Here is a 23,977-nt window from a genome sequence, read left to right on the forward strand (position 1 = left end):
TTGTGTCCCCATAAGGTAAGGTATTCCCGCTCATACATACACACACACACACACACACACACATTATTCACAGACACAAACCCATACATTAGTGAAACAAAAAATTGTGCTGTGGTCTCTTAATTTTTTCCAGAGCTGTATGTAGTACTTAAAAGTGAATTGGTAATGACACTGGTATCCTGTTCAGGACATACCACAGTATGGGTTATGGGAGACAGACAGACAGACACCATGTAGAATTTCAGTATATTCTATACATAAAACTATAATAATATTCTCAACTATATTTAGCTAAAAGTAAAGAAAATGGAAATGAAACAATGGTTTACAGAGTGATCAATGTTCATGTGTCTTTTTTCAGAGACACTTGCTAATGAAAAGATTATTATTGTCAGCGCTGACCATATTTAAATGAGATATTACTTACTAACTGCCTTGTTTTAATCCATTTTAATTAAGTGAATTAAATGAAGTGGAGTTATGAATAGTAAATGCCATAACTGTGCCTAATAGTTCATTTTTTCCCTCTCCTGTTCATTTGGGTAATTATATAACATGTTTTGTGCCGTTTGAAATTCAATAAAAGAAAGAAAAACCTAGTTGTGTTTTTCTGAATTTTAATACTCTGCCAGCTGAGCAGTGCCCGCATATTCATTAGAATCCTTAGACCAGAAACGGACCAATCAGGAGGCCACATACTTTTGAACGCTGAAAGCAATGACCAATCGGATCAGCTGTATAAATACCAGGGTATGCATGTATGACTCAATGGACAAACGCAAGAAGGCAGTTCCCACCCGAAAGTCACATTGACGTTAAAGAATGAACCACTTGATGAACCGCTAATGGCTATAATTCCGGAGCTAAGCAGATACTTCTAAAAAATGTTAATGGCATATATTACAGCCCCTTGCCCAGTGACTGGAGCAGGATTTGTTAAAGACAACAAATGCTTTTGTATAACCATTTCTGTGATTGTATGATTTCTCTTAGGACCTGTAATTCCAGTGTATGGCTTAGACGATTAGGCCTATAAGCAGAAGGTTGCTGGTTCAAACCCCATACTCAGCAGTCATGTCTCAGTTGTAGTTTGCTTTCCAGTGTTAGTATGTCTCAAGGGAGAGCAAGACGGGAAATGTCAAAACTAAAGAATTCCTGAACTCATATGCATGCAAATGAAACGTTTCATTTTTCTTATCTGGGAGATACAATCATGAAACTGAAAAAAAAATAACACTACAAAGAACTTCCAATAGTTTGGAAAACATAATGGCCTTTAATCTATTTTAATTCAATTAGAATTGCAAGAAACTGGCCAGTTAACAAAACAGGAACTTCATTTATTTATTTTGCATTTCATAATCAGACTCGCTTCAATCCAGCACGGCTGTCCGCAGTGACACCCCATGTGTATTCGAATTCAAAAACTCTGCGCTTTCAGGCTTCCGAAAAGCATAGCTGCAGTAACATCATTAGTGAGTCCATTGTATAAAGCGATCCCAGCCTTACATGATTTCCCCCACTAGTGGGACTTGATTTCTGCCTGGACTTCACACAGAGAGAGGAAGATAAGAGGATTCGCACAACGTTTCGCTGCTCTGTGTGACTGCTAACCGCTGACACTCCTACTGTTATGCACGGCCAAACATCAATTAGTTGTTTATTGGGGGAATAACTGAATTTATTAAATTAGTCTATTTTATAACCCATCTATCCATCTTCCAACCACTTATCCTGGACGGGTTTGTGGGAGTTGGGGAGGGCTGGAGACTTGAAGCCTACCCTATTAAGCACAGGGTACAAATCAGGGGTGCAAGACCATTGTAGGGCACACACCCACACATGCTCACACACTACGAGCGATTTAGAGATGCCGATTAGCCTAACAGCACATATCTGGCCTGCGGAAGGAAGCCAGAGTACGTGCGGGAAATCAGTGTGACAGGGAGAGAACGAGGAAACTCCACACACATCGACTTACATGTTTTGTCTGGACTCACTGTGCACTGACCTGGCAAAGCAACACAGAGTGTCCCTTGCCTCACGCCCTGTGATTCCTGGAAGAAGCCCTGGGCCCAGTGTGACCCCGCATTTGATAGGCAGATATGGAAAACGGATAGATGGATGGAATAAATGCACTGACAGGCAGCCCGGAGCAGAGAGGGGATTTCAAAACAACAGTCTTCGTTTGGACAGGTGCAGGAAAGCTAAACAGCAGGTGCTGTTAATTATGAGCTCTATCATTGTATAAAATGCAGTATAGAGACCTCTGGCTCAGTGGATTGTGTTACTGCTTTATATCAGAGATGTCATGAGTTTAAATCCCCCCCCCCCCCGAAAATCTTCACTTTTGGCAGATGTTGGATAGCAATGCCGTTATCATCATCGTTCTATGTACAGGATGAACCTTTTGATGGTGTTACTGCTTTATACTGGAGGTATCATGGGTCAAATCCCCCACAAAAACCTCACTTAGACAGGTGTCAATATGCAATGTTGTTAATTATGAGCGCCATCATTTTAGGAAATGTGGTACAAAAGCCTGTGGCTCAGCAGGTGGCTTTACTGCTCTGTACCAGAGGTGTCATGGGTTCAAATCCCCTACACAAACCTCATTTAGACAGGTGTCAATATGCAATGTTGTTAATTATGAGCTCCATCATTTTAGGAAATGCGGTACAAAAACCTGTGGCTCAGCAGATGGCTTTACTGCTCTATACCAGAGGTGTCATGGGTTCAAATCCCCTACAAAAATCCTTCCTTGGACAGGTGTTGATGAGCAAGGCTGTTAATTATGAGCTCCACCATTGTATCAAATGCAGTACGGACATTTCAGCTGGTACACACCATGTACTGTAGCAGTCAAAATTAGTAATTAAAATAAGGATATAAGTGATCCCAGAAAAAGGCTTATTACTGCACTCTTGGAGAACGTGTTGCATTTAAATTGCCCACCAGAAAAGCTTCCTCTACAGACAAGTAAATAAAAAACAACACCAAGCAGTGTAGCTAGGAAGCTCAACTCTAGACAGAACTTGGAAAAACACGATGTGACTGCTGGCATTCAGTGCCACACTGCACTTTAGTGTAGCAATAGCAGCTCAGTGTAGACCATGGGCAGCATCTGCCATTGACTATTGTACACACATTCAAATGCATTCGTGGTTTGCAATTATTCCGTCGTCACACTCACTGTCGTCCACACTTGTCACCTGGTGATGACGGCGACAAAAAAAAAGAGCCCAACACCACTGTCTCATGTCAACAAACTGGTCAAACTGGTCATTGGGGTTGCTTTATATAGATCCCGGCAAGGCCGCTGTAAGCAAAACAACCCAGCAGGTTCACTGAAAAGTGACATATTGAAATGCCCCCAATGAGCAAGGGGGGGGGGGCGCACCGGAGCCACCCGCTAATTCCTGTCACATCCTGCTCCTTCCTCATAAACCATACATCTTTTTCTAAGCTTCAGTGGAAGGTCTTCTCCAGCATGTTCAGTCAGCATCACTTCTGATCAAAGGTCTCGTTTCTTTAAACACTGTTCTACTTGCACCCCCCCCCCCCCGTACTTCCATGTGGGTAAATATGCTAATGTAACCCTGCAAACTCCTTAAGGCAAGATTCTCACCGAGTTGTGCACACAGGTGTACGCTTCAATCATGACTCTATTAATTCCTCGAAAACCCATCCGAGGCTCCTTTGTTTCCCTGATTGGGAAGTTTTTCAACACTTATGCGAGACTTGGAAATCTCTTGAGATCATGAGTTACAATCAGCGTCAAGCTTTTACCACACTTAATACTGGATGGTCTCTGTGACATCGTACTCACTGTCTGTCTGATTGCAATGAGTAAGCAAGTAAGCAATATGAGTCAATCACACTAAAATAAGTTACTCATTCAACAGTAAAAATCAACAGCAAAAGTTCGGACCACAAACAGACTCCTCCATATTCAGTAAACAGGTTACTATATCTGTAAATTTATTCAAAATTGAGCCTCAATCGTCTAACCCTCAGACAGACTGATAGGACCCAGGTTAGGTATCTCAAAGGAGAAAGAGTTGTCATAATTATGCTTTTCTTGCAAACAATGCAAAAAAGATTAACTGCACATATTTTGTAACCAAAATGAGGAATATAGGGTAACTGTGTTCCCTGCCATTTTAAATGACACACAGGACTGGCATCCTAAGGTTCTGTTTAAGGCCAACTTAAGCATGCACTATATCATCATGCTGCAGTATCAGGCGCGTCTGCATTAATTCTGAAAACGTTACAAAAGGAATGCAGATCTAACAAGGGCAATGATGTTTGTCTGGTGTCTCTGTATCTAGGGGACAGTCTTTTTCATCAAAAACAAAACTCTGTTTTCACAACAGTACCTGCTGTTTCTTTACCTTCCTCATTCAAGGTAACAACCAGCAAAAATAACTTCCATAATTCAACAACTCCTAAATTGCCCCCATTACATAAAAATCTTCAATAAGCCCTTTTATTAGGAGACAGGAACCACAACAGCAAATCATTATAAAACATTAGCCACCACTGTTATTGAGTGCATGACATGATGCATGAATATCTAGTCGTCATCCACCTATTCATTTTCCATAAGATCCCAAACAGTGCAGGGTCACAGAGAGCCTGGAGCCTTTCCTAGCACAGTAGAGACCCTGGACAGCACACAGTCCATCACAGGGCACAAGCGAGCAGATCTAGAGATACCAGTCCTCATAAGGCCTTTGTACTCTGGGAGGAAGCCAGGTGCAAACATTTAAACCCAACACACTCAACCCTGCAGCTGTGAGGCTGCTTAATGGAGAAAATGAGGCCGATTTACAGCGAACATTGTCATTATCTACATAATGCAGGAAGACGGCTGTTACAAAAGAGAGATAATAAATAATAATAACATTCAAGCGTCAAAATACTCTCTGGAAGAAAAAAAAAAAGTCTGTCTGGTTTTGCATCTTAAAACTACAAGGTTTTTACAGCAGAACTCACACCATGCACAAAAAACAGATATATTTAATACTCCTGGGGGAGTTTTTAAAGACTGATGAGCTATCAAGTATTGTGGCTCGGGGGCCTAGCACCATTGGCTCACACCGTGAGAGCGGGGGGGTCGAAATCACACCCGTGCTCCTCGTGTGTGGAACTCGCATGCTATGCTAATGTTGGCTGGATTACCCCTACAGCCCAAAGACATGTGGGTGACTGACATGCACAAAGCCGGCCTACTCACCTGAGGCCAGTCATTTAGACAAAAGGAGGGTAGAAAATATCTGCACACTAGCCAGCAGGCTACTACAACAAAACACTACATTTTTTACTTAAATAGTAGCAAAAATTCTTAAATTCCACCCCATGTGAAATTCTCTGAATTGCCCATAGTGAGTGATTTTATGCATGTGTGTGTGCCCTGGACTAGGCCCAGGCTGGCAAAGCCCTGTACTGGATAAGCTATTGGTAGATGCATGAACCATAAATGCTGTCATTGTGTATTGTGTATTTTTCATTTGATTAACTCAACTATGGCATGGGAAGGAGCCGGTGGGAACAAAGGCAGAAAGCTTTGCTTTCTTAATGGTCTGCTTGTCTACTGTAAGGTTTCTGGATTCAATTTTTCATGCTTCGGTGATCCTTGTTAAAATAATCTATAAATCCAGCTGAGCCCACCCCTCCGCCCCTCCGCCCCCCTCCCAGCTACGGGGATGCCACAGCACAGAGGAGCCCCAAACAGGCAGCTGCTCCACGCTCAGTAAAGTTCCAGAAGCCACGGAAAATGCCACATAACAGGAAAAAAAAAAAAAAACTGTCAACGAAAAATTATGAGGTGCCTCAAAAATTTTAAATGAAAGCTAAATTGGTCTGCATTTATTAAATTAGACCTCATCACTGTTTGGAAATTACTCATTAGAAAAGTTTAAGCCAAAAACATAGTTACAGACGTTAATTATGCACTAATTTAGTCAAACGACCTTCAGTTACATTGCCAGCATGCAAGTAATAAATTCATTCTTTAATCACTTTAGAAAGTTAATAATGGAAATCACCTAAGCACGTTTGTGGGGGAAAGGGGTGATATTTTATTTGATTTCAAAAGTTTTTTGCCCCATGTGTGTTAAACTAGTTTTAGTACTTTTGTCAGGTATGACTAAGGGATTTTTATTTTATTTTGGACATATTTTTATTCCAATGGCACACTTCCATATATGTGACAGAACTGGAACACCTTTAATACGCCTTAAAATGCTAAATGTTTCTCAGAAGAAAAAATAATATAATATATGAAACAATTACATAATCCATCCATTTTATTACACTGCGTTATCCAGTGCAGAGCTGCAATGATTCTGAAACCTATCCCAGGAAGTACAGAGCATGAGACAACCTTGGACAAGATGCCAAACTACTGCAGGACACACACAAAACACAAAGGGAAGTTCAGGGACATAAATATCACCTAACCATGTTGTTGCGAGCCCAGACGGGTGGGTCTCTTCTGGGTGTGTCTATGCTCCTGATCCCGCCCACTGTTACATCACACACCTCTCCATTCTGATAGGCTGGTTCGTATCATTTCCTTTATAAGACCTGTCCAGACAGTCAAGAGGAGGCAATTATTCTGAATTTGTTGTGCTTCTTGTTATAATTAAACACTTTTAACATTTTGCTTGACCCTCATCACTATTTGACACTTGATTTTGCTTTAGCCATTTCGGGATTTTTCTGCTTTTGGTTCCCCTTTGTAAACAGTCTGCAGTTATTTATAAATATTGTGTCCATTTTGTGTAGCTGGAGAAGCAGGGAATGCAACATCATATTGTTTTATTTTTCATACTGTTTTGGTTAGTTAGGGAATTTGGTAAGTTTCTGCATTTTTATTTTCACCTCTTGTTTGGTTTAGGAAAAGGGGCACATTTCTTCTAGTTAGAGGCATTTAGTTGGGCTCCTGAAGTTTTCCCCTACTAATAACATAATTATAACGAACAAGGTTGGGGTCTCACTCCACTTTTTGTTCTGCCTGACCCTAGACTGTGACATAACCTGCTTTTGGACTACGAAAGGAAACCTTTGCAAACATCTGGAGAACATCCAAACTCCACACACAACGCCAGGAGTATAAACTGAGGCTGCAGTGCTGCCCACAATTATTTAATTTTAAAGAAATCTCCCCACAACCAATGCCAGACAAGCAGTTGGAAGATGAATATTCCAACATCTAAAAGCACTTAGAACTTACAAATGCAATGTTTACAATTACAAAGGTTCAATTTTATCTTTTACTGAAAATCAGCGAGGCATGTGACCCAAGTACCAGCCTTGGGTGCCACTGCTATAACCCTTTAAAAGGTATTTGATTACAATGTGTGATGTGATTTCAAAGGGTGCAAGGAACAGCCACAATGGAGCTTTCAAACGCTCCCTGGATATAAGGAAACTTGAATGGTCTCAGTGAGTCATTAGTTTAGGTGTTTGTTAAAAGGGCCAGAGAGTCATTGCTTCTGTGTGTCAAGGAGAGTCAGCATTATTGCTCAACAAAAACACATTTTTCCAATAATTACACCATTACCCAGGTTAAGGGGCAGCATTTCTGAGGGAAATGGTAGCTGGAACATGGTAACAGGAAATGACACAGCAGCCTTCCAGAAGAACACAATAACTTTAGATTTGAGAGAGGGGACAAGATTGAACACAGTGAACTGAAAAATATGAAGACAGAAATGTGAATAGGCAGACCCTTCCTGTATGCGAATAGCTACTTTAAAATATAATTTTTAAAACTGCTGTGAACAGGTTTAACCACAAAAGAAAAGAAAATTTAAAAAAATCAATGAATTTTCAAATTGTTAAGACAGAACATGTGTGTAAAAATGAAATCTCCAATTCGTATTGCACAAATGTAAGGTTACTATGTGACAAACTATTACACCCATCTATCCGTCTACCCACCACTTATCTGAGTCAGGGTCACAAAAGCAGAAATGATTATTATTACTATTCGAATTGCTCTTCAGACTAGATGAGCATCAAGTCCTGTAGATAGTATCAGATTATTGGGACTGCTGGTGTCCTACCAGACAGTGGCAGATGTTGCCTGGTATGAGTTTTGCTATTTTTAAATATATTAAATCAGCTGTACTTTGTGTTGCTATATAAACAATAACAGAAGCTGTCAAGGAACTACAAACAGTATATTTACAGCAAATTTACTATTTGTTTCATTCTTGCCGTTGGAGTGTTGATTGGAGGGCAGTGTGTGGCTCAGTGGGGTAGGACAGGCATCTGAAGGTCGTCAGTTCAAAACCCAGTGCTGACTTACTGAGGTCTCCGTTGGGCCCTTGAGCAAGGCCCTTAACCCCCAAGTGGTCCATGTATGCTAACCCTGCGCTCAGACCCCAATTCGGTCTCACCTGTGTGTGTGTGTGTGTGTGTGCGCGCGCGTGTGTGTGTGTGTGTGTGTGTGTGTCACAGACAGCATCAAGGTGGGATATGACAAATTCAGCATTCCACAGTACCTGTACTTGTACAACTGGCAAATAATGGATCATTTCATTTCATGGCTTACTCGCTGGAGTAGTTTATAACTAAATTTTTGATACTGCAGCATTTACTAGACTATAGTACTACGTTTACTAGATTGATTACCAATACAGTCACCTTTATGTGTTATCATTCATCCATCCATCTTCAAATTACTAACCCTGGTCAGGGGTATGTCACGATGTGTTTTCCAGTATGACTTCCAGTTCCTTCTAAAGGCTACAGTAGGAACAGACCCTTATTCTATATCCTTTAATCCAAAATTAGCATCTCGTCTCACTTTGATGTCTATGTCTATTAAGCACCAGTTTTTAGGCCCAGAAAGAACTTTTTATAGAAAGGAAATAATTTATTCAATAATTTATTCATGAATGTTCTGTAGGAAACAGAAGAAAATAGTTTCCAATGTGTGAGATTAAAAGCGAGTTGCCTACAGAAGTAAGGAGCACGTGCTGATACAGAGAAATGCCACACCAACCACACGACAATCCACCTCAGCCATGAGAACCTGACTGCAGCCATGTGCTGGCTGATACCTCAGCACCACACTAGTCCAAATGGACCAGTGGGAGGTTTTTTTTCCAGTGGATGGAGTACCAGTCCTGCCATCTACCCTCAAATTTTCCCTGAAAGCTGGAGGGCTTTCAGCAATTTCAGGTTAAGGGCCTTATTTAAGGGCCCAACAGAACAGGATCACTCCAGGAATTCTGGGGATTCAAACTAGCAACCTTCCAATTGCTGGCACAGATCCCTAGCCTCTGAGTCACCAGTCCAGCACACAAACAGGCTGAATTCTATTAAATGAACCACAAGCAGACTTGTATATGCTTACCATCATTAGCCTTAAAAATATTGAAATAAAACAGAACTACATCGAATTCTACACAGGGGCAGCGTCAGAAGGGCATGAATACCTAAGGCTGGGCGATACGCTGTAAAACAGCATCTTCATGTTTTGGGTCACTGTATCGATATTCCATATATATTAATATTACTACATTCAGTCAAAGACAGAACGTCAGAATGAATTATGGTTTTATTTATTCACATCAAATTTTCTCCAACTGGAAAACATAAAAAGTTTGTCTCTGCTGAACATAACAATATCAGATAAGATGTAAACATTTAAAAGAAAAAATATACACACATTTTTTTCTAAGGGCTCCTGCCCTTAGAAAAATTACAAATTGACTAAATATCCAAGTGCCTGAAATGTAAACAAATATTTTAAGTATTTAACAATTAGATATTCAAAATGACATTACAACATTTTTTCAGTACTGTTGTGTTACTCTGCTGAACCGTTTCACATGAACCAATAAAAAAAAATTGGAAATCGAATAATATGTGAAAAAAAGTATTTCAAGTATTTAACAACCAGGTACTTCTAAAGTGAAATGTATGGAGTCAAATTGTGGCCACACAGTAATGCAAACAAATGTGTGCAGCGTAAACAAAAGCATGTATATATTGCAAACAAAACTGATACACTGCACTGAGAGATTTTTTCCATTGCCAAGTTTTTTGAATATATATCATTTTTGTTATTGTTTTTCTTCTTTACGTTTCACTTTTTTGGCACTTTTTTTCTTTATGGTTTCTTTATGTTGCACTTTGCAATACTTCTTTCCCTTTGTGTTGTATTTTTCTTTGCGTTTAACTATCTGGCCCTGACAGATAGTGGGCGGGGCTTTGTGGGGGTGTCTGTCACTACCCAATCCGTACCACCTGCCTGATTTGTACCTCGCATGTCTGACGATACACAGTATGCTGAAGCATGTTTACACCATGCTACATCTTCTGGCACTGCCCGATCTGTTCATCCTGCCATTTTATGGCAAAACAAACTGTCTACATTTACAATAAATAAAGGAAACTGACTGACATTATCAAGCCATTTCGTATGCAAAAATGTGTCAAATATAAGATAAAATTTCGACATATCACCCAGCACCATGTATACCCTGGCAAATTCAGGGGGCCCAGCATTTCACAAAGGGCCCTTGAATATGTAAAATTATATGTAAAATAGGGCAGGGGGGCCAAAGGTGACATTTCGTCTGGGAATTTCTGATGCTATACAAAACAGGACTTCTTTGTTAACTGAAACTTTTTCAGCTTTGTTTGCAGCACCAGGCTAATTCTGGTCGGCTTTTATTAAAAAGTCCGGAGACTTTTCAAACCCAACACCAACACAAAACTTTCGGTGTACTCTCAAAAAGCAAGATCAACCATGCAAACAAGTCAAAATATATCTTAAATTCAAGGAACATAAACATACAAGAGACAATAATCCTATTCTGTCATGACTATGTCACATAATTAGAATTCAGAACTCACATCCACGTTTTCCTTGATGGTCAAGGCTAAACTCCAGTGAGTAGAAACTGCAGTTAGTCTGTAGTCTTTGAGTGCATCAAGGAAATAGAGAATGTGTGTGTGTATCAGTGTGTGTGTGTGTGTGTGTGCGAGCGGGTTTACCGATCCTTATGGGGACACAATGTCCCCATAACGTGATAAATATCCGTTTTTTTTCCCCTTATAGGGACCGGTTTCCTGGTCCCCATAAGGGAAAACTCAATTTTATAAAAATCGGTGACTGCTATGAAAAAACTAAAAATGCAAAAATGATTGTATTTTGTTTGGTTACTTATGGTTATGATTAGGGCAGGGTGGGGGTTAAGGTTGTCATAGTTAGCGTTAGCATTTTTCCCATTGAAATGAATGAGCGGTCCCCATAAGGGTATGTTTACCCTACACGTGTGTGTGTGTGTGTGTGTGCGTGTGTGTGCGTGTGTGAGAGAGAGAGAGAGAGAGAGAGAGAGAGAGAGAGAGAGAGCGAGCAACTGCTTCCAACAAATCCACCAACACTCTGATGTTCTCCTTCGTGTTACTTGCCTACCTTGGAGATACGGATTTGCTGAGGCCGATTCTTCATTTGTCGCATATCTCACCGTATCATAAGTAACAAAGATTGCATTTATTTAGCCACATGAAAACAGCATTTCATTTAAAGCAGCCTCTTAAGATGTACAAACCATATGGGAGTAAAATGGTTGTGCCAATTAAATTATAGTAGCCAAAAGAGAGGGTGTCAGGCCAGAAGAAAATTAGACATCTGACTGAAGAAAGAAAAAAAACATTGGCTCAACCAGATTTTTCATTTAGAATAAATATTTGCATGAATTCCCAAGCTGGTATGACACCGTTCCGGTCCGCGGGCGATTTGTAAACAAACCCAGGGGGAGCTTGACGCTTTTTAGCTAAACCCTTGCAGTAAATCTGTTTAGAACTGGATTCTGGGATATTGAAAAGCTGCATCACTGGCAACCCGTGGGCGACACAGCTGGCGTCCAAGCACCACCTTGTCAACATACAACCTGGGAGGAACAACTTATGAACTCTGTGGATCACACATCGAAAGAGGCGTGCCATCCCCGGCTCTGCTGTTTCTGTCGTTAATGTGCCATCGCGAAAATGCCAACCTCTAATTTAGAATTCCCTCCTTAAGGAAATGGGTAACCTCTCTGTCCCTCTGATGAAAACGGGCAAAGTGGCAATTTCACATCTGGTCTGAAACTGATGTCAATTACTCACGGATGTCATGTGTGCCTAATGTGCCTAATTTCCTTAATAACGTTCCGTGCTGGGAAGCACTGGGAAGCATCACCGGAAAAATGAGGCCACTCTGACCGTCCAATGAGGCAGGCGCTGGCCTAAAACAGGGGCAGCCAGACAACTTGTGATAACTACAGAGTAAGACTAAGACAAACGTTTGCCCGTCATAATGAATGGCACACAGCTGTCATTCACTACAACTCTAATGCAAAGGGATAAATTTAACCATTCAGAATTCCTGTCACGTAAGAGGATGGATTTTATGTCTTTAATGACAAACTGAGAGTCTGTTGAACCTCATTTCACTGTATACCGCTTACACCGGCACTAAAAACCAGAAAAATGTTGCCGAAAGTAAATGGAATCAATTCATTCCAGTATCCAAAGAGAGAAAACTGCACACAACTTGCCAGTATAGATCTTCCCACTACCCACCCCAACACTCAACCCCCCCTTCCAAAAAAAAAGAGCAGCAATAGGCTACACTGCGGTAAAGCGGGTATAGTGACTCATGGTGCAACGCTCTTCAAGAGTGACACCACAACACAATGCTGTGTAGGTATATTTGGAATATGTCAAAACAGAAAGCATGCATAGGCAAAGAGTAAGACTGGCGGATGAAGGATCTTCTGAAGCTACCGGTGCGTCCCCTCCCTGTCTCCCATTCTTACCCTCCCTTGGGACGCCTCTGTGACTGTGAAGTTTTGGGGGCAAAAGGGTGCCGCCTACCGGCCACCTGGGGCGCTCCGCGCAACCCTGCCGCAGCCTCCCAGCCACTTTCTCCTGCTCTCACTGCACCCCGCGGCGGCGGCGGCTGCTCCGAATTTCGATTTAAGCGGCCAAACGATTCTCACCAATCCGCCGGAAAGAGGGACCTCACACAAAAGACGGGACCCGGGGATCACCGCCCGGACGCCATTGGGACTTGTACCGCATCCTGGCAACGCGTCCCTGGAACAACTCCATGGGCTCCCGGAGAGCCCATCGAGAGGGGCTCACTTTATCAACAGAGTGCTTCTGCACCGTGATCGAAATGGCCCTAGTACGCAGTTTATGTATTTCTAATAACAACAATAATAATGGTGATGATGATGATGATGATTCCCAGCGCCATTCTCAACAAAGTGTTTAGTTGAATCTAGATAGGTAGATACACTAGGGGTCCTGAATATCTAAAGCACCTACACATTTATCACGTAGAAGGCATGCAGGCGCAAACATCCACGCGCGCACACATCTCGCCTTGCTCGTCCTCAAGCAGCGGCGATTACAACTCAGCCGTGAGATCTAGGGGTTGGGGGATGTTGCTCTTTAATCTGTTTTTATTAGATGTTCCTACCCTTACTATGTAAGTATGTATTTTCTTCAAGATAATTAATTAAATAGCCCAAACCATATTTATCACCGTTCTGCTACGAGTAACTTAAAATTGCACAGCGCCTGTCAGATTATATTATAGAAATCATGACTGTTTAGAGGAAAAAACCTTTCTCTAAAATTGTAACAGACACTAACGTTTGAGGAACTATATATCTGTATATGTACTCGTATATATGTAGGTCCTACATATACATACGGGATATTGCTAACATCGAAATATAAAAATCATCTCAAAATAGAGAAAAAATAATGTATAAAATATAAATGCATTGTTCATAACTTCTTTTAAAAACACGGACCGCCATAAGTTTCGCAGATGTTTCATATGCCGCTTACATGCTGCACTTACACGCCGCGTCTGCTGCATTTGTTCCCCTAATTCTTAAGTGCAGAAAACGCTCTTGTGATTCTGCTCCAAAGGGGTTGGAGGAGATTAACTTAAACTGGTGACCTGGACACGTCTACAGTCGTGGATTAACAAGTAAACTCTCATTTAACAAGATTTAACAAGATGCGTCATGCGGTTCAAAGATACACAAAAGACGGACAAGCGAAAGACTGTGAGAAGATAAATTACAGTGATAAGAATAAAAACAACTAAAGACGACTTGTTAACAGGAAAATAAAGCAAACTATTAACTACACGTCAACAGCAAGGTTAAAAATAAAACGCTAAAAACAAGGGCAAGAGTTAAGATTTTAAAATCTGTAATACATAAAATAAACAATAATTCTCAATATACATCGCATTACTTATCCTGGATGGCCAGTGGACCAAGTTGCAGAACTAATCGCTCGCTAACGGCAGTCAAACATTAGTGAAGCACGTCAAACATTAGGCATTAGCGCAGTCTCAAAGTGCGTGGTTGTTAGAAGAAAAGAAAAAACCGAAAATCACACTTTTTGACGTGCAGTTTCATCGTAAAATATCATTTATCTTCACAGTTCGGTCCTTCTGCAAGTATACATGGGTGTATGCAAATATTTACACATTGTTAAATAAAAAACGTACCTTGCTGAATTAGCAGAATTGTCATTCCGGTCAGGATAACCCAGCACAGAGGACTGTTCATGGCGATTCAATGCGCTGTCAAGAGTGCGCGTTTTTACGATTCACAAAATGGAAATGAAAATCCACCAAATGTACGGAAATTAAAAAATAGAGAATACGGTCCCTGCTGACAATTCCCGGTATCTCTCTGACTGAGATGCAGTCAACAACGCCGGCGAAGAGAAGTCCCTCCTTCACTCGGGCGTAATTTGGAGAGGCGGACTGGATAGGCGGCTTTTAGCGCTTTACAAAGGCGATGCTTTCCAAGAACCTGCTGCGTCTTCATAATTGCTGCATCAGATGGTTAGAGACGAGTCTAACATACAGACAGCGGGTCATCTTCCCTAATCAAATCGTGAAAGTGTTAGATACAATTATGTGATCCCGTTTGTCGCACCGACGATTAACTTATTAACGATTATTTGTGGGAATTTTAGTTGCACCTAAAGGTAAAATAAATTACCTTTCGAACATGCTGCTGTGCAGTCACGTTTGGGAATAGTGTGTGATGTATTATTCTGAAATCGTCTGGTTGCCTTTGATGTAGCAGTAGCCAGTTAAGGTACCAGGAGGGAAACAGCTTGTTGTCTGGAGAAAAGTGCTTTTTTTTCTTTATTAAAGTTTTAAGATTGCAATAATGCATTTGTAAGTGACGAGGGCTTTCTAACCCTGGGCTCTGTTATCTTTCAGACCAAAGATAGCTCAGAATCATAACTATTCAAATCACATTTAAAATTTAAGAGTCGTCCAAGTTAAAATAAAAAATCAACAGCTATTTCTGAGTTGTCAAAAGCTTCAAAACCAACTTTTGCACACAACCCACGCATGCCTACGTTATCCTGCAAGACTGAAGAAGACTGACCGTATTTTTTGCGATTGTGTTTTCCCACATGCAACAGTGTAGGGGAGAATTTTATATGGGAGGCTTTACAATTTAAAATGGGGGGAACATGAATGAATCCAAATTAAGTATTTGTTCTGCATGTTCTTAGGCCAATGTACACATAAACGTGTGGCTGTACTTCTGTAATTTACCTCTACTCTCAATATGTATTTAAGGTCCAGTTATGTCTAAACTATCAGTCCCACCCAAGTGCCTGCACCTAACATTTCATTGGACACTCAATAAGAATTAATACAAACACCTCAAGTAGCATCCATGCAATAATAAAACCAGGAAAGCATTTCATCTTTGCATTACAAAAGAACTGAGTGTTGTACAGCCTAATCCAGAATCCTATTGCAGAAATAGGTGCTCCTCTGAACATCTGATCATTGGTTAGTAAGCAAGCTGTTCCTTGTATTCTAATTAAGCCTCATCCAGTCCCTGAATCTAGTGAAGAGTGGACGGGATAAAGCAGCGTTAGGCCTGGCAGCAGTGGAACTCTATTAAGCGCATAAACTTCATTTGACATGTTGAATTGTAAAAGAAGAAAAATAGAAAAATAAAATTCAATTTCAATGCAACTAAGTTGTTGTTGCAACTCTGGATACTGGATAAGCAGTTAGGAATATGGAAGGACGGATGATGGGTGGATGGATGGATGGATGGCTAAATGTTCTGTTTAGTATGCTATACTTTAATTTTGCAGTGTCAGGAAGAAATCTCAACTGTTTGTTGAGTTGTAGTTCATCTGCAAGATCTAAACGCTGAATGATGAAACATATAGCTATTTGCTGTCTTCTAGTGTCATGTACAGAGAAAGAGCACAGCTATCAGTTATCTTAGTTACCAGGGAGAGAATTTGCTCTCATCGGGAAACTGAAATGAACTGTATTGTACAACACATAGTTTAAACAAAAGGTGGATGTAGCCGACATGAAAATCATACCCTAAATCTTTCCCAAAGCTTTTTTTGGGAAGAAAAACAGATCTGTTAATATGAGTCCTCCCCTCTGCGTCTGAAATGATGCATTTGGTTCTGGAGTCACCCATTTGAAACTACCACCATGTTGACTTTGCTAACCTTCATGTCACCTTCTGTCACTGTCATAAGAGGCCAGTTTACATAAATACAGAGAGCAAAAGCATCCACAAAATTTCACCTTCAGTTTAAGAGCGAGTTGAAGAATATAAGTAGAATTTAGGTTTCTAAGCTTGACAGGAAAACCCATTTTCCTGGCAGACACAGAGTGCACTAAAATTGTATTTTTACTTGTTGACGTCAACAAAAGGGGGTGACTCATATGATTTGTTTTAACATTCATTTGAAGAAATCATTAGTTCAACAATGTGCAGCCAAGTCAATAAGCTTGTGAACGAATTGGAGAAAGAATAGAATAATCTGAGCCTAATGAGACGATGTTTTATTTCCAAAAAAATAAAAGTGTGCAAATTGAATATGTGACAGTCACACTTTGCCATATGTCAGGTCAGGCTATAATGGTTGTTATACTTGTTAACGTTTGCAAAACCCTCAACACGGTGCCCCTGCTGTCAGAGGCAAGGATTTACAGTTTCCCCATTCGTAGAAGGATCCTCCATGAATCAAATTAACAGCCAGAAGGCCATTTCATTTCAGAAACAATACAGACCAAAGTGTGATTGATAACTGGTGCCCATTACATTGTAATTTGCATTTTACTACAACCAATACTCCGCTTGTCCTGCATTATTAATATACTCCAAATGTTTTTTCAAAATTTTTCATACATTTTAGAAATATTACTTGAAATGAAAATGACATGATTTGCAATTTTTACAAGTAGAGTTATATAGTAATTCTTTAGTTCTTGCATATCCCGTCTTGCTCTCCTCTGAGACACACCCACATATACAGGCAAGATCAAAGCTTGGTGTCAGACTGCATGATCAGCCATTTTTCTGTTACTTTGTAATAGACAATGCTTTCTTGAACCTTTTCTTGAATTATTCTTGAATCTTATCTGGCAACCCCTGGAGCATTTTGGGGGCTTTAAGGGTCTTGCTCAAGGGGGCTGTGGTGCTACAACCATTCTGCCAAGCATGGGATTGGAACTGGTGACCTTCAGATCATAGACACTAACATAAAAAACAATAATCAAGTGTATTAGTCAGATTTAAATAGAATCAGAATCGGCCACATGTGTCCCTGTTCTGAGATGGACTAGTATCCCATCCAAGGTGTGTTACGGCGGGACATCAAAATGGAGGGATGATCCAAGTGGCGACTCTCAACAAGATTGGCTTATAACAAGCGTAGCACAAATGGAGAACCAGGAAGTAATGGGACCAAGAGAGGTCAAAACAAAACAGGTACAGCATGAACTAACAAAAACGAATAGCTATGGAAAGTAACGCTAAAAGTAGGAAGACGTGGGAACTGAGGAAGGAGCAAAACACGGAATGACATGGGAACTAACACACTGTAACAACTACAAGGTGACAACTCAACACTGCAACACAGGACAAACAGTCACAATGACCAACTAAGGAACAGAACCAGGGAAGGCAATTTAATACACAGACGTAACAAGGGCTAACAAGGGGTAGGAGTGGACTGTTACAAACTAGGAGCAACAAAGAGCAGGTGAGGTCAATTAGCAGATAGAGCAGAGGTGGCCAATCTTATCCGCAAAGGGCCGGTGTGTATGCGGCTTTTCGCTGCAACTCCCTAATTAGATTACTAATTAGTGGACTGATTGGCTGAAAGAGTCCTCACACCTGGGTTTGAACAGCTGACCTAAAGGTTACCCCAAAAACCTGCATACACACCGGCCCTTTGCGGGTAAGATTGGCCACCCCTGAGATAGAGGATCAACACAAAGGGAAACTAAAAACAAGGGTCAATAAACATTAATTAAAAAGGGAACAACAATCATAACACAAACACAAAGATCAAGAATACAAAGATCAAACTGTCTAAAAGACGAACATAGTGGAGGGTGGTCTCTGGCCAGCCTCGAACCCTCAACAAATGGGAAGAGGGCAGTGAAAGCCACCTGCTTAGCCCATTAATCCACACAGCCAACAGAGGGACAGGGAAACACTATAAGCTAACATCCTGAGAAATGACAGGCGACGGGCTAACCAGTGACACTCGCTGGACAATCAGGGAACTGACACAGGGAACGGGGTCAGATTGGCACCCCTCTGGTCAAGGTGTTCCACAGTTTTGTATCCTGTGTTTTGTGAGGCGGGCTCCAGCTTCACCACAAGTTTACTAGAGCAGTGGTGTGAAAGAGATGCATGGATGGATGTTTGCTGCTCAAGTACAACGCAATGCGAAGTCCCATAGGATCTGTGATGCCATATATTTAATAAAAAATAGAACAAAGACAGCATATCAAACGTAGAAATGTTACTGTTTCATGACAAATATATGCTCAATGTGAATTTGATGCTAGCAACACATTTTAAAAAAAAACATGGGGACGGTGACAACACAAGACAAAAGTTGTGAAACGCTAAAGCAAAACACCTGGTTAAATATCTCACAATTTATTAGATTAATTGGCGACAGGTCAGCAAAATGATTGGGTTTAAAAAGAGTCTCTGTGCGGTGAAATGGCACAAGGCGGGCAAACAGTGCAACAATTTATGAATAACCTTCCTCAACATAATATTGCAAAGAATTTGGGAATTTCATCATCTATGATACATAATATTATTAAAAGATTCAAAGAATCCAGAGGGATCTCTATACACATGGGATGACTTTGAAAACCAACACTAGATTGCTGTGATCTTCGGGTCCTCAGGCAGCACTGCATTAAAAACAGACACGATTCTATAGTGGAAATCACTGCATGGGCTCAGGAACACGTCCGGAAACCAGTGTCTGTGAACACAGTTCGTCGCTGCATCCACAAACGCAGGACGAAACTCTACCATGCAAAGAAGATACCATATCTAAACATGATCCAGAATCTCCACCAACTTTTCTCAGCCCAGGATAATTTAAGATGGACTAAGGCACAATGGAATACTGTCCTGGTCCACGACTTGGGTAGTTTGCACATCTGGGAAGGCGCCATTAATGCTGAACGATATATACAGGGTTTGGAGCAACATATGCTGCCATCCAGACAACGACTTTTTCAGAGAAGGCCTTGTATATTTCAGCAAGACAATGCCAAACTGCATTCTGTGTTCATTACAGCAGCTTGGCTCCATAGTAGTAGAGTCTGGGTGCTATAATGGCCCACCTGCAGTCCAGACCTGTTAGCCATTGAAAACATTTGCCGCATCATGAAACAACAAATACAACTGTTAGGTTACTGGCCACATAGGACTCCGTGACCCTGGACATCTTCGGGCCTGCATTGCATCTCACCCTGGAGGAAACCATCAACCATCAGCCATCAGCGACCCCACCTCAACTCCCACTGAGTCAGAAAGAGCCCGCAGGCTGAACAAAATGGGCCTTAATGACACCACCATTAACATCTTCAAAGAAAGCCCAGTGCTTGGTTTGGTATTTAAGGCAGGGTCCACGAGACAGTCGGGGACACGTTCTGTAGCCAGAAGCCCCACATGGTGGGTGTGATTAGCATACTCACCATGTGTAGCCCTTACTAAGGAGACACTCTGTAATCAGAGCTCCCATACGTGAATACACATCTGTAACCAGATTTTTTGCACAGTCACTCTGTGCACCAGCTGAGCTATGTAACTGTTTGACTTTACAGTGTTTGCTACTTAATATTATATAGTTTAGGAGGTTGTGGCCACAAGTTAGATTTAGCTTGGATAAGTCTGTATGTCTTTTTGAATGTATGTGTTTTCGTATTAATTGTGAATAAATGTTGCTTTGATTACTTTGTGGTTCTCTGACTCTGGTTAACTTCAGTATGTTTTCAGGCACTCTGCCCTGGTCAGGGTTAGAACTCAGCTAGACCGTGGGCTAAGGATAAGCACTGCTCTGAATGAATCTAGGTACTTAGCCTACACAAGAGTTACGGTGAACGCCGGCAGAGCCTCTGAGGCGCGCCCAAGCTGAGTTACGGTGAACGCCGGCTGAGCCTCTGAGGCGCGCCCAAGCTGAGTTACGGTGATCGCCGGCTGAGCCTCTGAGGCGCGCCCAAGCTGAGTTACGGTGAACGCCGGCAGAACCTCTGAGGCGCGCCCAAGCTGAGTTACGGTGAACGCCGGCAGAGCCTCTGAGGCGCGCCCAAGCTGAGTTACGGTGAACGCCGGCAGAGCCTCTGAGGCGCGCCCAAGCTGAGTTACGGTGAACGCCGGCTGAGCCTCTGAGGCGCGCCCAAGCTGAGTTACGGTGAACGCCGGCTGAGCCTCTGAGGCGCGCCCAAGCTGAGTTACGGTGAACGCCGGCAGAGCCTCTGAGGCGCGCCCAAGCTGAGTTACGGTGAACGCCGGCTGAGCCTCTGAGGCGCGCCCAAGCTGAGTTACGGTGAACGCCGGCAGAGCCTCTGAGGCGCGCCCAAGCTGAGTTACGGTGAACGCCGGCTGAGCCTCTGAGGCGCGCCCAAGCTGAGTTACGGTGAACGCCGGCAGAGCCTCTGAGGCGCGCCCAAGCTGAGTTACGGTGAACGCCGGCAGAGCCTCTGAGGCGCGCCCAAGCTGAGTTACGGTGAACGCCGGCTGAGTCTCGTTTACAGTCTTGTTAAAAGAAGAGGTAAAGCAACACAGTGGGGAACATGCCCCTGTCCCAACTTTTTGGAAACATGTCGCTGGCATCAAATCCAAATTGAACATATATTTATCATAAAACAATTAAATTTCTCAGTTTCAACATCGGTCCTGTTTATAATATTTATGGACAGGATTTCTAGGCGCAGCCAGGGTGTTGAGGGTGTCCAGTTTGGTGACCTCAGGATTGCCTCGCTGCTTTTTGCAGACGATGTCGTCCTGTTGGCTTCATCTGCTGGGGATCTCCAGCATGCACTGGGGCGGTTCGCAGCCGAGTGCGAAGCGGCAGGGGTGAGGATTAGCACCTCCAAGTCCGAGACCATGGTTCTCAGCCGGAAACGGGTGGTTTGCCCTCTTCGGGTCGGGGAAGACGTACTGCCTCAAGTGGAGGAGTTTAAGTATCTCGGGGTCTTGTTCACGAGTGACGGTAGGCGAGACCGGGAGCTGGATAGACGAATCGGAGCGGCGTCTGCAGTTTTGCAGGCGCTTAACCGGTTCGTCGTGGCTAAGAAAGAACTGAGCCAAAAAGCAAAGCTCTCGATCTATTGGTCCATCTTCGTCCCTACCCTCACCTATGGTCATGAGCTATGGGTAATGACCGAAAGAATGAGATCACGAATACAGGCGGCCGAAATGAGGTTTCTCCGCAGGGTGTCTGGGCTCTCCCTTAGGGATTGGGTGAGAAGCTCGGATATCCGGGAGGGCCTCAGAGTAGAACCGCTGCTTCTTCACGTCGAAAGGAGCCAGTTGAGGTGGTTTGGACACCTGGTGCGGATGCCTCCTGGGCGGCTACCCGGAGAGGTTTTCCGTGTATGTCCTACAGGGAGGAGACCCCGAGGCAGGCCCAGGACTCGCTGGAGGGATTATATCTCTCGGCTGTCCTGGGAACGCCTCGGTGTCCCCCCCGAGGAGCTGGTGGGGTTAGCTGGGGAGAGGGAGGTCTGGGTGCCTCTCCTGAAGCTGCTGCCCCCGCGACCGGAACCCCGGACAAGCGGCAGATGATGGATGGATGGATAGTTTCAACATCTGATATGTTGTCTTTGTTCTATTTTTAGTTAAATATGGGTTTATATGATTTGCAAATCATTGCATTCTGTCTTTATTTACTAGCATTCCAATGTTTTTTGGAAACGGGGTTCATACATAGTGCAGTCAGGTCTTTGTATGTAGCTCATACTAAGAACCACAATACTTACAGAAGCAGCTTATGCAGTGAACAAATTTGAATTAGATAGACTATAAAATATATGTACATGGCACATCAAATTACTGTACTAATTATTGTACTTACTGCTGTAAAATGTAACTACTTTGTCATGTGAGACATGGGTGTAGTGTTAGACTCATACTTTAGCAGTAGTCTGAAAAAAAGGGCTTTTGCAATTAATAAATGTATCCAGAGTTTTGAAGCGTGTATCAGTTTTGAGATAGCGCAGATGAGACGCAGGAGGTTCGGTTGAGTGAGAAACAGCCCTGGAAGTGAAGCCGGGAAGATTCCGGAAGGCCCCTGTTCTGAGAGACCTGTAGCATTTCCCCAAGGTGAGTTTATTGAGCAGATGGTGGCCTGGATGGGAGGGATCAGTGACAGTCTCTCCTGCTCGCTTCAGTGCCCCGAGGTTGTCCGGTGTCCAACGTAGGACATACCGGCCAGCCGCCGATGACTTACCCGACTGACCGCACTACGCATTGCAGTAAGCGATAGCAGTGTCGGAACAGATCGGGATGGGGACTGTGAGCTCCCTCTTCCTGGACGATGGGTTTGTTGAACTGTGCTGGGATGGTTGGGGTAGATGGGGTTTTTTTTCCCAATTTGCAACAGTAAGTTCCTTCCATGCAGCATTTTCTTTGTGACACTGCTGATGCCGAGCTCCTATTTTAGGGAGCGGTAGAGACGCTCGTCCCCGGGGATTTTAATGGCTACGGAGAAAAAACAGGATCGGAGAAAAATACACGCAGGCAACTACAAAAATACACTGATAGGTTGCGTCACATCATAACAGGCGGCGCCGTTGTGTGCGCTGATATTGCGGGAATGGCGGTACCAGGGCACCAACAGAAAGAGCGAAGCCAGAGACCCAAAAAGAAACCCCGCGCTCCACATTTCGCTTGTTAAAAAAAAAGTCCATCTGTCCAAGGACTGTTAAATGTACAATTTTAACTTTCCTTGTCACTTTTTCTCAGCCAACCCTGTAGAGGAATTAAAAAGTCCCAAGGGGAGGAAAGGAGGTGAAAAGTAGAGCGGTCCGTGGTGAACACTGTGTGCAATGTCATTTCTCCCAATTTCCGATCCTGATCAGTTGAAGGAAATAGGAGTGAGACACAACAGCTCATTCTAGCAACCCCATGCAACAGCTAGGGACAGTTATGTAATGGTAGGCAGGATTCAGAATTTAGATTGATGTTTAATTCATATTTCAGCAAATGAAAGGCATTGGTGCTATGATCTCCAGGGTCCTAGTCAGTATTAATATTTCTCTTAGTAAGTGACATAGCTTTTTTGGCTCCGGAAAAGGGATGGCCAGTCTGAAACCTCTGACATCCATTAGTACTGGGTATTCAGCATTATAATCTAGAGCCACCATGCAATCAACACTACATATAAAGGGTATTTAAAGTTTGTGTGTGTGTGTGTGTGTGTGTGTGTGTGTGTGTGTGTGTGTGTGTGGGCGTATAATCTTACAGCCAAGCCTTCGATGCATTTTCAGTGGCTTCAGGGGCAGGGTGACAGGTGCGCACTCCCGCGGTCTGAGGTATACGTTTGTCAAGAGGTGATATTCTGTGCCAGTCTGTCAAAATCGGAGGCCATATGTCTT

General features: G+C 42.6%; 1 protein-coding gene across 1 annotated transcript in view; it reads right to left on the minus strand.

Moving 5' to 3' along the window:
• The window catches only part of ntm (neurotrimin), a 297,117-nt gene extending 282,331 nt beyond the window's left edge, over positions 1-14,786 (minus strand). Inside the window, exon 1 of the mRNA XM_023835105.2 lies at positions 14,555-14,786. Coding sequence (XP_023690873.2) covers positions 14,555-14,615 — 61 coding nt within the window. The 5' untranslated portion in view covers positions 14,616-14,786. The remainder of the gene's footprint in view (positions 1-14,554) is intronic.
• Between the last annotated feature and the right edge of the window lie 9,191 nt (positions 14,787-23,977).

This window comes from Paramormyrops kingsleyae, chromosome 6, assembly GCF_048594095.1.
Source record: "Paramormyrops kingsleyae isolate MSU_618 chromosome 6, PKINGS_0.4, whole genome shotgun sequence".
NCBI classification, from domain to species: domain Eukaryota; kingdom Metazoa; phylum Chordata; class Actinopteri; order Osteoglossiformes; family Mormyridae; genus Paramormyrops; species Paramormyrops kingsleyae.